The sequence below is a fragment of the Ranitomeya imitator genome, chromosome 1, assembly GCF_032444005.1.
Source record: "Ranitomeya imitator isolate aRanImi1 chromosome 1, aRanImi1.pri, whole genome shotgun sequence".
Taxonomy (NCBI): Eukaryota; Metazoa; Chordata; class Amphibia; order Anura; family Dendrobatidae; genus Ranitomeya; species Ranitomeya imitator.
Genome location: NC_091282.1, coordinates 11429861 through 11447200, shown reverse-complemented (window position 1 = coordinate 11447200; position 17340 = coordinate 11429861). Strand labels below are relative to the sequence as shown.

Here is a 17340-nt window from a genome sequence, read left to right as displayed (position 1 = left end):
CCCCCTCCCTTCTGAGCCCCAGTGTGCCTAAACCACAATTAGTGCCCCCATGTTTGGCATTTTTGTTGCGATGAGAGCCTGCCTAATTTATGGGTGCACAGGCTGGGCATAGTGTCCTGGTCACTACAACGTATTGGTCATTACTACAGCGGTTTGCAATTTTCACTCAACAACATCCAGTGCTGCCTGTTTCTGGAAAAGACCCATGGAGTCAAAATAGACACTACATCTGTAGATAAATTCTCAAAGGGGTGTAATTTCCAAAATGGAGTCACTTGAGGGGAATCTGTATATGGAGTCCGCAAACTATTCTAGGAAAATCTGCACTCCAGAAGGCAAATAGCCCTCTGTAATCTCACCATTTGGCTAAAAAGTACTGCACAGCCATACAGTATATGAGGTATTTCCACATTCAGCAACAGTTGCGGGACACACCAATCTCTCTCAGACAAAATTGCACTCCAGAATTCAGTTGGCGTTCCTTCCTTCCCGAGCCTTGCCGTGCATGGAAACAGTAGTTTTCCACCACATAAAGGATATCGGCGTGCACAGAAGAAATTGCACAACAAATTTTGGGGGCCACTTTCTACTGTTTTACTTACGAAATTTCAAAATTTGGACCTAAATCAACAAGTTTGTGGTAATTTTTTTTTTATATTTTCACGGCTCAATGTTATAAACTGCTGAACTATGAGTTCAAGGTGCATACCACACTTCTACATATATTCCTTGAGGGGTGTAGTTTCCAAAATGGAGTCACTTGTGGTTTGCTTCACTGTTTAGGCACATTAGGGGCCCTACAAACATGACATGGGGTCCGCCATCTATTACACCCAATTTTGATTTCTAAAGTCAAATGGTGCTCCTTCCTTTCCGAGCCTTGCCGTGCGCCCAAACAGTAGTTTTCTACCACATATCGGGTATCGACGCACTCAGGAAAAACTGCGCTACAAACTGTATGGTCCATTTTTGTAAAAATTGAGGCTAAAGCAATGTTTTTGTGGGGAAAAATAAAATCTTTATGTTTTCCCTCCACATTTCTTTAATTCTTATGAAGCTACTAAATGTTTCTTCTTGTATGTGGTTTTGTGCACTTTGAGGGGTGAAGATTCTGAAATGGTGTCATTTTTGAGTATTTTCTGTCACATGGGCCCCTCAGAGTAACTTCAAATGGGATGTGGCCCCTAAACAAATGATTTTGTAAATTTTGTTGGAAAAATTAGGTATTGCTGATAAAATTTTAACCATTTCAATTTCCTAACAAAAAAAAATATGTTTAAAAAAATAGAGTAAAGTAGATATATGGTAAATGTAACTCGTAGGCATAAAAATTCAAAGTTGCAACATTTTCTAATTTTTTTTGTCAAATGATCGATATTTTCATAAGTAAACGTGGAAAATAATGACCAAAATTGACCTCGAATATGAAGTACAACGTGTCACAATAAACAGTCTCTGAAACACTGGGGATATCTTGAAGCGCTCCAGAGTTATCTCATAAAGTATCATCTCTATGCTGACGACACACAGATCTACATCTCTGGACCAGATATCACCACCCTACTAACCAGAATCCCTATTACTACAGATCCTCTCATCCCTTGGCATCACAGACTTGGCTCTATCCTGGATCTCATCATACCTAACAGACCGGACATTCAGCGTCTCCCACTCACACACCACCTCCTCACCTCGCCCCCTATCTGTCAGAGTCCCACAAGGTTCAGTCCTTGGGCCCTTGCTCTTCTCCATTTACACCTTTGGCCTGGGACAGCTCATAGAATCTCACGGCTTTCAGTATCACCTCTATGCTGATGACACACAGATCTACATCTCTGGACCAGATATCACCTCCCTACTAACCAGAATCCCTCAATGTCTGTCCACTATTTCATCCTTCTTCTCCGTTAGATTTCTAAAACTTAACATGGACAAAACAGAATTCATCATCTTTCCCCCCATCTCACGCGACCCCCCCCAATGAACCCATCCATTACAGTAAATGGCTGCCCACTCTCCCCAGTCCCACAAGCTCGCTGCCTCGGGGTAATCTTGACGCTGATCTCTCCTTCAAACCACATATCCAAGCCCTTTCCACTTCCTGCCGACTTCAACTCAAAAATATTTCACGAATCCGTTCATTCCTCAACCAAGAATCTGCAAAAACCCTAGTCCATGCCCTCATCATCTCTCGCCTTGACTACTGCAACCTCCTGCTCTGTGGCCTCCCCTCTAACTCTCCCCTCCAATCTATTCTAAACTCAGCTGCCCGACTAATCCACCTGTCCCCCCGCTCTTCCCAGGCCTCTCCCCTCTGTCAATCCCTTCACTGGCTCCCCATTGCCCAGAGACTCCAGTACAAAACCCTAACCATGACGTACAAAGCCATCCACAACCTGTCTCCTCCATACAGCTGTGACCTCGTCTCCCGGTACTTACCTGCATGCAACCTCCGATCCTCACAAGATCTCCTACTCTACTCCCCTCTTATCTCCTCTTCCCACAATCGCATACAAGATTTCTCTCGCGTATCCCCCCTACTCTGGAATCCTCTACCACAACATATCAGACTCTCGCCTACCATCGAAACCTTCAAAAAGAGCCTGAAGACCCACCTCTTCCGACAAGCCTACAACCTGCAGTAACCACCGATCGACCAAACCGCTGCATGACCAGCTCTATCCTCACCTACTGTATCCTCACCCATCCCTTGTAGATTGTGAGCCCTCGCGGGCAGGGTCCTCTCTCCTCCTGTACCAGTTGTGACTTGTATTGTTTAACCCCTTAGCGACCGCCGATACGCCTTTTAACGGCGGCCGCTAAGGGTACTTAAACCACAGCGCCGTTAATTAACGGCGCTGTGGAAAAAGTAAATAGCGCCCCCCAGAGTCGGATTTTCTCCGGGGTCTCGGCTGCCGGGGGTAGCCGAGACCCCAGAGAACATGATTCGGGGGGGTTTTAACCGACCCCGCATTTGCGATCGCCAGTAATTAACCGTTTACCGGCGATCGCAAAAAAAAAAAAATCAAAGTGTAATTCTCTGTCCTCTGATGTGATCGCACATCAGAGGACAGAGAAATAGGGGGATTCGGGGACCCTATCATACTCACCGGTGTCCCTGGATCCTCCTGCTGTTCCTCCTGGTCGCCGGGGAAAAGAAATGGCGGGCGCATGCGCAGTGCGCCCGCCATCTATCGCCATCTGCCGGCCGACAGAAGAGCAGTTGGGGCTAAAATTAGGGTTAGGGCTAGGGTTAGGGTTAGGGCTAGGGTTAGGGCTAAATTTAGGGTTAGGGTTGGGGCTAAATTCAGGGTTAGGGTTCTTTCACACTTACGTCGGTACGGGGCCGTCGCAATGCGTCGGCCGGACATACCGACGCACGTTGTGAAAATTGTGCACAACGTGGGCAGCGGATGTAGTTTTTCAACGCATCCGCTGCCCAATCTATGTCCTGGGGAGGAGGGGGCGGAGTTAAGGCCACGCATGCACGGTCAGAAATGGTGGATGCGACGTACAAAAAAACGTTACATTGAACGTTTTTTTGTGCTGACTGTCCGCCAAAACACTGATCCAGTGCACGACGGATGCGACGTGTGGCCATCTGTCACGATCCATCGGCAATACAAGTCTATGGGCAAAAAACGCATCCTGCGGGCACATTTGCAGGATCCGTTTCTTGTCCAAAACGACGGATTGCGACGGATGCCAAACGACGCAAGTGTGAAAGTAGCCTTAGGGCTAGGGTTAGGGTTGGGGCTAAAGTTAGGGTTTTTATTATGGTTGGTATTGGGGTTAGGGTTGGCATTAGGGTTACGCTTGGGATTAGGGTTAGGTTTGGGATTAGGGTTAAGGTTAGGGTTGTGATTAGGGGTGTATTGGGATTAGGGTTAGGTTTGGGATTAGGGTTAAGGCTAGGGTTGGCATTAGGGTTACGCTTGGGATTAGGGTTAGGTTTGGGATTAGGGTTAAGGTTATGGTTGTGATTAGGGGTGTATTGGGATTAGGGTTAGGTTTGAGGTTAGGGTTGAGATTAGGATTAGGGGTGTGTTGGATTTAGGGTTTTGATTAGGGTTATGGTTAGGGTTGACATTAGGGTTGTTTTGGGGTAAGGGTTGTGATTATCGTTAGGGTTAGTGATTAGGATTATGGATCAGGTTGGGATTAGGGTTAGGGGTGTGTTGGAGTTGGGTTGGAGCTAGAATTGGGGGGTTTCCACTGTTTAGGTACATCAGGGGGTCTCCAAACACGACAGCCAATTTTGCGCTCAAAAAGTCAAATGGTGCTCCCTCCCTTCTGAGCTCTGCCGTGCGCCCAAACAGTGGGTTACCCCCCACATTTGGGGCATCAGCGTACTCGGGATAAATTGGACAACAACTTCTGGGGTCCAATTTCTCCTGTTACCCTTGTGAAAATAAAAACTTGGGGCTACATTATCTTTTTTGTGGAAAAAAAAATATTTTTTATTTTCACGACTCTGCATTCTAAACTTCTGTGAAGCACTTGGGCATTCAAAGTTCGCACCACACATCTAGATAAGTTCCTTGGGGGGTCTAGTTTCCAAAACGGGGTCACTTGTGGGGGGTTACTACTGTTTAGGTACATCAGGGGCTCTGCAATCGCAACATAATGCCCACAGACCATTCTATCAAAGTCTGCATTCCAAAACGGCGCTCCTTCCCTTCCGAGCTCTGCCGTGCGCCCAAACAGTGGTTTACCCCCACATATGGCACATCAGCGTACTCGGGATAAATTGGACAACAACTATTGCAGTCCAATTTCTCCTGTTACCCTTGTGAAAATAAAAACTTGGGGGCTACAATATCTTTTTTGTGGAAAAAAAATATTTTTTATTTTCACGACTCTGCATTCTAAACTTCTGTGAAGCACTTGGGCATTCAAAGTTCTCACCATACATCTAGATAAGTTCCATGGGGGTTCTAGTTTCCAAAATGGGGTCACTTGTGGGGGATTTCTACTGTTTAGGCCCATCAGGGGCTCTCCAAACGCGACATGGCGTCCGATCTCAATTCCAGCCAATTCTACATTGAAAAAGTAAAACGGCACTCCTTCTCTTCCAAGCTCTGCGGTGCGCCCAAACAGTGGTTTACCCCCACATATTGGGTATCGACGTACTCAGGAGAAATTGCAGTACAACTTTTGTGGTCTAATTTCTCCTGTTACCCTTGTGAAAATAAAAATTTGGGGGCAAAAAGATCATTTTTGTAGAAAAATGTGATTTTTTATTTTCACGGCTCTACGTTATAAACTTCCGTGAAGCACTTGGGGGTTCAAAGTGCTCACCACACATCTAGATAAGTTCCTTAAGGGGTCTAGTTTCCAAAATGGTGTCACTTGTGGGGAGTTTCCACTGTTTAGGCACATCAGGGGCTCTCTAAACGTGACATGGAGTTCGATCTCAATTCCAGCCAATTCTACATTGAAAAAGTAAAACGGCGCTCCTTCACTTCCAAGTTCTGGGGTGCGCCCAAAAAGTGGTTTACCCCCACATATGGGGTATTGGCGTATTCAGGAGAAATTGCATAACAAAATTTATGGTTACATTTCTGTGTTTACACTTGTGAAAATAAAAAAAATGGTTCTGAATTAAGATGTTTGCAAAAAAAAGTTAAATGTTCATTTTTTCCTTCCACATTGTTTCAGTTCCTGTGAAGCACGTAAAGGGTTAATAAACTTCTTGAATGTGGTTTTGAGAACCTTGAGGGGTGTAGTTTTTAGAATGGTGTCACACTTCATTATTTTCTATCATATAGACCCCTCAAAATGACTTCAAATGTGATGTGGTCCCTAAAAAAAAATGGTGTTGTAAAAATGAGAAATTGCTGGTCAACTTTTAACCCTTATAACTCCCTAACAAAAAAAAATTTTGTTTCCAAAATTGTGCTGATGTAAAGTAGACATGTGGAAAATGTTATTTATTAACTATTTTTTGTGACATATCTCTCTGATTTAAGGGCATAAAAATACAAAGTTTGAAAATTGCAAAATTTTAAAAATTTTCGCCATATTTCCGTTTTTTTCATAAATAATCGCAAGAAATATCGAAGAAATGTTACCACTAACATGAAGTACAATATGTCACGAAAAAACAATCTGAGAATCAGCGGGATCCGTTGAAGCGTTCCAGAGTTATAACCTCATAAAGTGACAGTGGTCAGAATTGCAAAAATTGGCTCGGTCATTAAGGGGTTAAGATTATTGTACTTGTTTTTATTATGTATACCCCTCATTACATGTAAAGCGCCATGGAATAAATGGCGCTATAATAATAAATAATCTACTATATAATTGTCTAAGGGTCACTTCCGTCTGTCTTTCTTTCTGTCACGGTTATTCATTCGCTGATTGGTCTCGCCAGCTGCCTGTCATGGCTGCCGCGACCAATCAGCAACGGCCACAGTCCGGAAGAAAATGGCCGCCCCTTACTCCCCACAGTCAGTGCCCGGCATCCGCATACTCCCCTCCGGTCACCGCTCACACAGGGTTAATGGCAGCGTTGACCGCGGTGTAACGCACTCGGTTAACGCTGCTATTAACCCTGTGTGACCAACGTTTACTATTAATGCTGCCTATGCAGCATGAATAGTAAAAATATCTAATGTTAAAAATAATAAAAAAATAAAAAATAGTTACATACTCACCCTCCGGTGGCCCCCCCCCGAATCAGGAACCGGCCTTTCCCGCTCTGCGCGACGCCCCGGTGACCGCTGCATGCATTGCGGTCTCGCGAGATGATGACGTACGGTCTCGCGAGACCGCTACGTCATCATCTCGCGAGACCGCAATGCACTCTTCAGACCGGAGCGCGCGACAAGCATCGGGAACCGGCCGCTTCGATCCGGAGGTTCCAGGAGGTGAGTATGTAACTATTTTTTATTTTAATTCTTTTTTTTTTTTTTAACAGGGATATGGTGCATACTACGTGACTGGCCAATATACTACGTGGCTGGGCAATATACTACGTGGCTGAGCAATATACTACGTGACTGAGCAATATACTACGTGGCTCTGTGGAATATACTACGTGGCTGGGCAATATACTAAGTGGCTGGGCAATATACTATGTGGTTGGGCAATATACTACGTGACTGGGAAATATACTACGTGACTGGGCAATATACTACGTGGCTGGGCAATATACTACGTGACTGGGCAATATACTACGTGACTGGGCAATATACTACGTGTCTGTGCTGTATACTACGTGGCTGGGCAATATAATACGTGACTGGACAATATACTACGTGACTGGGCAATATACTACGTGACTGGGCAATATACTATGTGGCTGGGCAATATACTACGTGTCTGTGCTGTATACTACGTGGCTGGGCAATATACTACGTGGCTGGGCAATATACTATGTGGTTGGGCAATATACTACGTGACTGGGCAATATACTACGTCACTGGACAATATACTACGTGGCTCTGTGGAATATACTACGTGACTGGGCAATATACTACGTGGATGGCAATATACTACGTGGCTGGGCAATATACTACGTGGCTGGGCAATATACTACATGGACATACATATTCTAGAATACCCGATGCCTTGGAATCGGACCACCATCTAGTAATAATCATAAAGTGATACTGGTCAGAATTGTAAAATTTAACCTGATCATGAAGGTGAAAATAGACTCGAGGAGTGAAAGAGCTAAAGAGAAAAATCTCAACATCCCACCTTGATATAAACATTGGGATTTTTGCCCATTTCTCAAGGCAAAACTTCTCCAGTTCCTTCAAGTTAGATGGTTTCCTCTGGTGAACAGCGATCTTCAAGTCTGACCACAGATTCTCCTTGGATTAAGGTCTGGATTAACTCTGCCACTCCAAAACACTTATATGTTTCCCCTTAAAACACCGGAGTGTTGCTTTAGCAGTACGTTTTGGGTCATTATCTCGTTGGAAGGTGAACCTTCATCCCAGTATCAAATCACTGACGGACTGGAACAGGTTTTGCTCAATATTATCCCTGAATTTCGCACCATTCATCTTCCACTCGACTCAGATCATTTTTCCTGTCCCTGCTGCAAAAAATCATCCCCACAGCATTATGCTGCCACCACCATATTTCACTGTGGGTATGGCGTTCTTGGGGTGATGAGCTGTGGTGGTTTGACACCAGACATAGGGTTTTCCCTAGTGTCCAAAAAGTTCAATTTTGGTCTCATCTGACACCTTCCTCCATACAATTGGGGAGTCTCTCACACATCTTCACGCAAACTCAAAACGAGCCTTACAATTTTTTTGTATAAGTAAAGGCTTTTTTCTACCCACTCTTCCATAAAGGCCACCTCTGTGGAGTGTGTGGCTTATTGTGGTCGTATGGACAGATACTTCTTCAGTCTCTGCCTGGGAACTCTGCAGCTCCTTCAGGGTTACCTTTGGTCTCTGTGCTGCCTCTCTGATTAATGCCTTCCTAGCACAGGCTGAGAGTTTTGACGTGCGTCCAGGTTTGTTGTGGTAACATTCTTTCTATTTGATGATAATGGATTTGATGGTGCTTCGGGGGATCATCAGAGATTGGGGGATTTTTTCTTATCACTGAACCCAGACTTGCACTTTGTCCCTGACTTGTTTGGAGACTTTGTCTTCATGATGTTGTTTGGTTAGTGGTGACGCCTTCTCCCTCTGCTCACCCCACTGCCTCTTCCTGCCTGTTGTGGTCCTGCTGCTTCCGCCACCTCTGCACTGCTGTCCTCGCTCTGCATGGCACCTCGCCAGGTTGGGTCAGTGACTTCACCGTGCACAGAATCGTCTTTCACTTCCGCACTCTGGTCCGTCTCCCGACTTGTTGACTTAACATCACTTGTTGGCAACTGTGTCTCATCATCATCGTCCACTTGAGAATCTAATTGCGGTTCCCCACCGTAGTTTTCTTCTGACCGTGACTGCTCAAACACTTTGGCATGAATACATACGATCTCATGTCCCTCTTGAAATGTGCAGGGCGAGAGGCCAGAATCAGTAAATGGAAATGTAAAAACTCGCTCCTCATGTGTCCAAGTGTGGGATCACTTGTCTCCTGGGACTCATGGATGAGCATGTTTGTTGTGCTCCCGCCTGCAAACAGTACGGTGTTATTTTTTTAAATAAAATATGTAGCCCTCAATTTTTGATAGGTCTTGCACTTAGTGCATAGGCTTCAGCAGTCTACGAGTCCCAGAAATTCAGAAATCTCATGCACACGATTCCTTTTTTTTCTTGACAAATGGAAAACTGCTGCATTTTTGAAAGAAGCAGGATGTCAATTTTTTTTTTCAGTGATTTTACAGTGTTTTTTCACCATTGAAAAAGCGCAAAAATGCAGTAAAAACAGTGTGAACACAGCATAAGGGGTGGAGGAGGGTTTTTCTCTCCTATTAATTTTGCCATATAAACAAGTCATACAGGAAAGGATGTTTCCTAACCTTTTACTCCTGTAAATTCCATTTTATCTGCGGTTTTGTATGTTTTATTGTTAGTCCATAAAAGTTCCGCAATGCTCATTGACAACATTGTTTGCAGTAGTGACCTGGGAGTCAGAGATGTGTCCAGGCGTCTTCCCCTTGCTGTTCCCATGTCACTTGAGCTCCGTTTCCATCCATGTCAGAGATTTTACTACGATATCACATGTCAGTCATCATCACGTGTCGGTCATTATTACATACCTGTGGAAACATCTCCCGGAATCTCCTCCTTCCCGTCACTCACACACGGCTGATCCCCCCTCGTCATCACTTCTTCTTCTGTCTCTTCCTTCACTTTATTCTTAGTCGGATCTTCCTCCTTATATAACAGATGTAACAATCAACACAACACATTTAGTAGCATCTTAAGGGGTGCACGCGTGTGGGGTCAGGCACGCGCATCCCTGCAGCAAAGCATCACACAGCTAAGCATCGAGACGCCGCAGTTATTTCAGCGGCAGGAGTCAGGACCCCACTCTATGTATCTGTCTTTGGGTATGTCTGCTGAGTAAGCACTTCTTTTTACTCGGATCTAGCTTTGCTATTAACCCATCTTACTCCTTCACCATGTTTACATACGCCCTTACAGTGTTTGCTCCACTAATCCTCTCTCTCCTTTGCTATCCACAAACCCCAGCACCCTCTAACCAAATAATCATCTCTCCTTCCCTCCTGCCTCCCCACCTGACCTCCTCTGCTGACCTGCTCCTCAACCTCAGATCTCTCCTAATAAAACATAAAACAAGCCGCCCACTCTCCTTCTCCCACCTGCTCGCCCTCTCTCTGCTTCTCCTCACTGCTGGCGATTTATCTCCCAACCCTGGACCCCCACAGCTCATACCTCCCATTACTACCCCCTCCTACCGCTCCCTATCTAATATGAACTACCGCAATCTTTCCAACATAAAACCCGTGCCCCCGATGCCCACCCCCCTGCTCCCTCTCTCTGGAGCACTCTGGAATGCCCGCTCAATCTGCAATAAGCTTCATGTGATTCATGACATTTTTCTCTCTCACAATCTTGCCTTCCTCGGCCTCACAGAAACATGGCTGACACCCTCTGACACTGCCTCCCCTGCTGCAATGTCTTACGGCGGCCTCCACTTCACCCACACCCCTCGCCCCGGCAACAGACATGGTGGAGGAGTGGGCCTTCTCCTTTCTTCAAACTTCACCTTTAACATAACCCCACCTCTACCCTCCCTTATCCTCCCCTCTTTTGAAGTCCACTCTGTCCAAATCTACTCCCCCTACAACCTCCAAGTGGCCGTCATATACCGACCTCCGGGCCCGGCCACTGCCTTTATTGACCAATTCTCTACCTGGCTTCTTCACTTTCTTTCCACTGATATTCCCACTATCATGATGGGTGACTTCAACATCCCCACTGATGGCCTTCAGTCAACAGCGTCCAAACTTCTATCCCTTACTTCATCTTTTGGACTTACTCAGTGGTCCTCCGCAGCCACCCACACAGACGGACATACCCTAGACCTATCTAACTTCACCACCTCCCCTCTCCCTCTAACCGACCACCATCTGCTCACTTTCTCATCCCTGTCCTCCTCACCGGTCATCCATGCCCAGCAAAATGCGCACCCCCGCAGAAACCTCACACACCTAGACACCCACACACTCTCTGACTTCACTGCATTTAAACAGGCAACACTGGCATTCAAATCTACTCTCATCTCTGCTAAACAGGCGACTTCACAACTCTCGTATCCTTCCTACCCTACAACCCCAAACAGTTATTCAAAACCTTTCATTCCTTCCTCCGCCCCTCACTGCCCCCTCCAACCTCCCTCATCTCTGCTGAGGACTTTGCCACACACTTAGAAAATAAGATCGACCAAACAAGGCAAATCTTCATTGTTCAACCACCACAACCCCTTTGTATACCAGACCAGTACCCAAACCCCATAATCTCCCTATCCAACATCACTGAAGGGGGGCTTAATTGTCTCCTCTCCAAATCGCGCTCGACCCCAGCCCATCCCACCTCGTCCCCAACCTCACCACCACACTCATCCCATCCCTAACCCACCTCTTCAACCTATCACTAACTTCTGGCACCTTCCCCTCTGCTTTCAAACATGCCACAATCACGCCTATCCTCAAAAAGCCATCCCTCGATCCAACTGCTATGTCCAGCTATCGCCCAATATCGCTGCTCCCATTCGCTTCCAAACTCCTGGAGCAGCACGTCCACGCTGAACTTTCCTCCCACCTCTCATCTAACTTGCTCTTTGACAATCTACAATCTGGTTTCCGCCCCCATCACTCAACTGAGACAGCCCTGACCAAAATCACTAACGACCTACTAACAGCCAAAGCTAACGGACAATACTCTGTACTCCTCCTTCTAGACCTGTCCTCTGCTTTCGACACGGTTGACCACTGCCTCCTACTACAGATCCTCTCCTCCTTTGGCATCAAAGACCTCGCCCTATCCTGGATCTCCTCGTACCTTTCCAACCGCACATTCAGCGTCTCCCACTCCCACACTACCTCCTCATCCCACCCTCTCTCTGTTGGAGTCCCCCAAGGCTCTGTTCTAGGACCCCTACTCTTCTCAATCTATACACTTGGCCTGGGACAACTCAAAGTCCCATGGATTCCAGTACCACCTCTATGCTGACGACACGCAGATCTACCTCTCTGGCCCAGACGTCACCTCTCTGCTGTCCAGAATCCCGGAGTGTCTATCAGCCATATCCTCCTTCTTCTCCTCTCACTTCCTCAAACTCAATGTGGACAAATGTGAACTCATCATCTTTCCTCCATCCCATAGATCTTCCTTACCTGACCTATCTATTGCAATCAATGACATCATGCTTTCCCCCGTACCGGAAGTCCACTGCCTCGGAGTAACCCTCGACTCTGCCCTGTCCTTCAAACCATACATCCAAGCTCTTTCCACCTCCTGTCGCCTCCAGCTCAAAAATATCTCCAGAATCCGTCCTTTCCTCAACCCTCAATCTACTAAAATGCTTGTGTATGCCCTCATCATCTCCCGCCTTGACTACTGCAACATCCTCCTTTGCAGCCTCCTTGCCAACACCCTTGCACCTCTCCAGTCCATCCTTAACTCTGCTGCCCGACTAATTCATCTCTCTCCTTGCTACTCCGCCGCTTCCCCCCTCTGCAAATCTCTTCACTGGCTCCCATTCCCTCAGCGTATCCAGTTCACATTACTCAAACTAACCTACAAAGCCGTCCACAACCTGTCTCCTCCATACATCTCTGAACTAATCTCCCGATATCTTCCCTCACGTAATCTCCGGTCCTCCCAAGACCTCCTCCTCTCCTCCACACTTATTCCCTCCTCATCCAACCGCCTCCAAGACTTCTCCCGAATATCCCCCATCCTCTGGAATTCTTTGCCCCAACACGTCCGACTATCAACCACATTCAGATCCTTCAGACGGAACCTGAAAACTCGTCTCTTCAGGAAAGCCTACAGCCTGCCCTGACCCCGCTGCCTCCTCACCACTACCGAAGCTACCGCCTCACCAACACCGGAGCTACCGCCTCACCAACACCGGAGCTACCGCCTCACCAACACCGGAGCTAGCGCCTCACCAACACCGGAGCTACCGCCTCACCAACACCGGAGCTACCGCCTCACCAACACCAGAGCTACCGCCTCACCAACACCGGAGCTACCGCCTCACCAACACCGGAGCTACCGCCTCACCAACACCGGAGCTACCGCCTCACCAACACCGGAGCTACCGCCTCATCACTACCGGAGCTACCGCCTCACCAACACCGGAGCTCCTACAACCCTCAACCTATTGTCTCCTTCCCCACCATCCTGTAGAATGTAAGCCCGCAAGGGCAGGGTCCTCGCTCCTCTGTATCAGTCTGTGATTGTTAGTTTACTGTGATATCTGTAACTTGTATGTAACCCCTTCTCATGTACAGCACCATGGAATCAATGCTGCTATATAAATAAATAATAATAATAATAATAATAAAAAGAATACAAGAAACCACCAAAATCTGTGACCTCTATGACCTCGATGAGAAATGTCCCCCATATACAGATCCGGTACAGGGCTCAGCACCGTCTACCTGATGATCCTCCGGGATGTTGTGATTCTCCTCCGGACAGTCCTGGGGACACAGAGGACGGGGACATCTCTCTGGTGGATTTCTCCTCCTGGATCCATCTGTGGAGACACACAGTGATGGAATAGATTGTGTCATGTGATGATGAGATGATGGGAGTAGTAGTAGGTGACCACAGAACAGAAATATCTGTGTCTGCATCACTAATAGCAACCGACCAACGCTGAAGAGACAATCTGATGTCAGGGGAAGGTTTCCTCACCTCGTGGTGTCAGAGGCCGGAGCTCCTCCATCATCACATCCTGGTACCGATCCTGGTGTCCTTCTAGATACTCCCACTCCTCCATGGAGAGATAGACAGCGACGTCCTGACACCTTATAGGAACCTGACAACAGCCACACCGTCATCACCCAGAATCCTCCAGTGCTGTATAATGTCCCAGCAGTCACCTCTCCGCTCATCACCCAGAATCCTCCAGTGCTGTATAATGTCCCAGCAGTCACCTCTCCGCTCATCACCCAGAATCCCCAGGTGCAGTCCTGTATAATGTCCCAGCAGTCACCTCTCCGCTCATCACCCAGAATCCTCCAGTCCTGTATAATGTCCCAGCAGTCACCTCTCCGCTCATCACCCAGAATCCTCCAGTCCTGTATAATGTCCCAGCAGTCACCTCTCCGCTCATCACCCAGAATCCTCCAGTGCTGTATAATGTCCCAGCAGTCACCTCTCCGCTCATCACCCAGAATCCTCCAGTCCTGTATAATGTCCCAGCAGTCACCTCTCCGCTCATCACCCAGAATCCTCCAGTCCTGTATAATGTCCCAGCAGTCACCTCTCCACTCATCACCCAGAATCCTCCAGTCTTGTATGTCCCAGCAGTCACCTCTCCGGTCATCACCCAGAATCCTCCAGTGCTGTATAATGTCCCAGCAGTCACCTCTCCGGTCATCACCCAGAATCCTCCAGTGCTGTATAATGTCCCAGCAGTCACCTCTCCGCTCATCACCCAGAATCCTCCAGTGCTGTATAATGTCCCAGCAGTCACCTCTCCGCTCATCACCCAGAATCCTTCAGTGCTGTATATTGTCCCAGCAGTCACCTCTCCGCTCATCACCCAGAATCCTCCAGTGCTGTATAATGTCCCAGCAGTCACCTCTCCACTCATCACCCAGAATCCTTCAGTGCTGTATAATGTCCCAGCAGTCACCTCTCCGCTCATCACCCAGAATCCTCCAGTCCTGTATAATGTCCCAGCAGTCACCTCTCCGCTCATCACCCAGAATCCTCCAGTCCTGTATAATGTCCCAGCAGTCACCTCTCCGCTCATCACCCAGAATCCTCCAGTGCAGTATAATGTCCCAGCAGTCACCTCTCCGCTCATCACCCAGAATCCTCCTGTGCTGTCCTGTATAATGTCCCAGCAGTCACCTCTCCGCTCATCACCCAGAATCCTCCAGTCCTGTATAATGTCCCAGCAGTCACCTCTCCGCTCATCACCCAGAATCCTCCAGTGCTGTATAATGTCCCAGCAGTCACCTCTCCGCTCATCACCCAGAATCCTCCAGTGCTGTATAATGTCCCAGCAGTCACCTCTCCACTCATCACCCAGAATCCTCCAGTCCTGTATAATCTCCCAGCAGTCACCTCTCCGCTCATCACCCAGAATCCTCCAGTCCTGTATAATCTCCCAGCAGTCACCTCTCCGCTCATCACCCAGAATCCTCCAGTGCTGTATAATCTCCCAGCAGTCACCTCTCCGCTCATCACCCAGAATCCTCCAGTGCTGTATAATGTCCCAGCAGTCACCTCTCCGCTCATCACCCAGAATCCTCCAGTGCTGTATAATCTCCCAGCAGTCACCTCTCCGCTCATCACCCAGAATCCTCCAGTGCTGTATAATCTCCCAGCAGTCACCTCTCCGCTCATCACCCAGAATCCTCCAGTGCTGTATAATGTCCCAGCAGTCACCTCTCCGCTCATCACCCAGAATCCTCCAGTGCTGTATAATCTCCCAGCAGTCACCTCTCCGCTCATCACCCAGAATCCTCCAGTGCTGTATAATCTCCCAGCAGTCACCTCTCCGCTCATCACCCAGAATCCTCCAGTGCTGTATAATCTCCCAGCAGTCACCTCTCCGCTCATCACCCAGAATCCTCCAGTGCTGTATAATGTCCCAGCAGTCACCTCTCCGCTCATCACCCAGAATCCTCCAGTGCTGTATAATCTCCCAGCAGTCACCTCTCCGCTCATCACCCAGAATCCTCCAGTCCTGTATAATGTCCCAGCAGTCACCTCTCCGCTCATCACCCAGAATCCTCTAGTGCTGTATAATCTCCCAGCAGTCACCTCTCCGCTCATCACCCAGAATCCTCCAGTCCTGTATAATCTCCCAGCAGTCACCTCTCCGCTCATCACCCAGAATCCTCCAGTGCTGTATAATGTCCCAGCAGTCACCTCTCCGCTCATCACCCAGAATCCTCCAGTCCTGTATAATGTCCCAGCAGTCCCCTCTCCGCTCATCACCCAGAATCCTCCAGTCCTGTATAATCTCCCAGCAGTCACCTCTCCGCTCAGCAGCTCAATCATCTTGTTGCTGAGCTCCAGGATCTTCTTGTTCCTCTCATGTAGCAGGGAGTGCGGGGGAGGCTCTGTGATGGGGCCCGGGCTCCGCCCTCCTGACTCCTGGAGATGGATGATGGGAGTCACACCGTCCCCCGGTGTCTTCCTCACTATTGTGTAATCCTGTGTATGGAGAGAGACACTTAGGGAGAAGATTCCTTCCCGACTCCAGATCTGACAATCAGTAGAAATCCCGGGATCAATAACCGTCTCCAGTAATCTGGGGCCATAACCGGGAATATTATTCCCCTCCGGACAGACATCCCGACCCCTCTACAACTCTTATAGGGAATCCCCATGACAACTCCTCCGGGCAGAGAGCTCCACACAATCACTGCTCTTACAGTAAAGAATCCTTCTCTCTATTCTGGATGTCGGACTTGTCACAGAACACAATAAAGCTGATAGAAATGTAGAGGAGTTACCTCTCCGCTCAGCAGGGAGATGATCTCCAGGGCGAAGTGGAATAATCTTCTGGTGGTCTCATCCCCGTCCTCGTCCATCCTCGGGGTCATTCAGGAGGAGGAGGGATGAGCACTGGATCAGCTGGAGGGATCTCGTCCTGCCGGCGTCTTCATGATGAAGGAGAAGATGGAAAATATAGGAGACGATATAACGTGAGATCCAGAATGCGCTGGCTTTTATGGACTTATAGCGTTACCAAAAAGGAGGGCATCTGCTGCTCTGGTTTCGGGATTTCAGTCACTCCTTCTGAAGTGAATATGACAATGTAACTAAGGCTCCGATCACATCTAGAAGACAGAGAATACGAAAGGCTAGCACTCGACTATTTAAGGGTGTGACGGTGCAAGTGAACGGAACCAATAGTCCCACGCAATATCCAGATATATAATCACTGCACTCGTACTATGGAAAATGCTTGTTGCAGGTGAAAAAGTTTATTGAAACCAGTGTTGCAGTAAAATACAGAGGTGAAGCGATAGGCATAAATGACGTTTCGGCCAGCTCGTGGCCTTGATCACAGTATCGCTGAAATAAATGACATAAAAACAAATGAGTAACTATATACAGAACATATTTACATATATACAATTCACGAAAAAAATGTCAAAAAACCAAGGTGAGAATGGAACATATGATGTCAGTGCTCCTAAGTTTTGGGGACAAAAGAAACAAACAATCGGGAGGCATGGAGATAGATATGGCA

General features: G+C 47.6%; 1 protein-coding gene across 2 annotated transcripts in view; it reads right to left on the bottom strand.

Annotated features, from left to right (window-relative positions):
- The window catches only part of LOC138657415 (zinc finger protein 271-like), an 89610-nt gene that overhangs the window by 40420 nt on the left and 31850 nt on the right, over positions 1 to 17340 (bottom strand). Inside the window, exons 2-6 of one of the 2 annotated variants that reach the window (XM_069745190.1) lie at positions 16598 to 16924; positions 16116 to 16295; positions 13815 to 13938; positions 13556 to 13653; positions 9677 to 9794 (exon numbers count right to left, since the gene is read on the bottom strand). In XM_069745190.1, coding sequence (XP_069601291.1) covers positions 9677 to 9794; positions 13556 to 13653; positions 13815 to 13938; positions 16116 to 16295; positions 16598 to 16687 — 610 coding nt within the window. In that variant the 5' untranslated portion in view covers positions 16688 to 16924. The remainder of the gene's footprint in view (positions 1 to 9676; positions 9795 to 13555; positions 13654 to 13814; positions 13939 to 16115; positions 16296 to 16597; positions 16925 to 17340) is intronic. The other variant, XM_069745192.1, reaches the window with a different exon arrangement.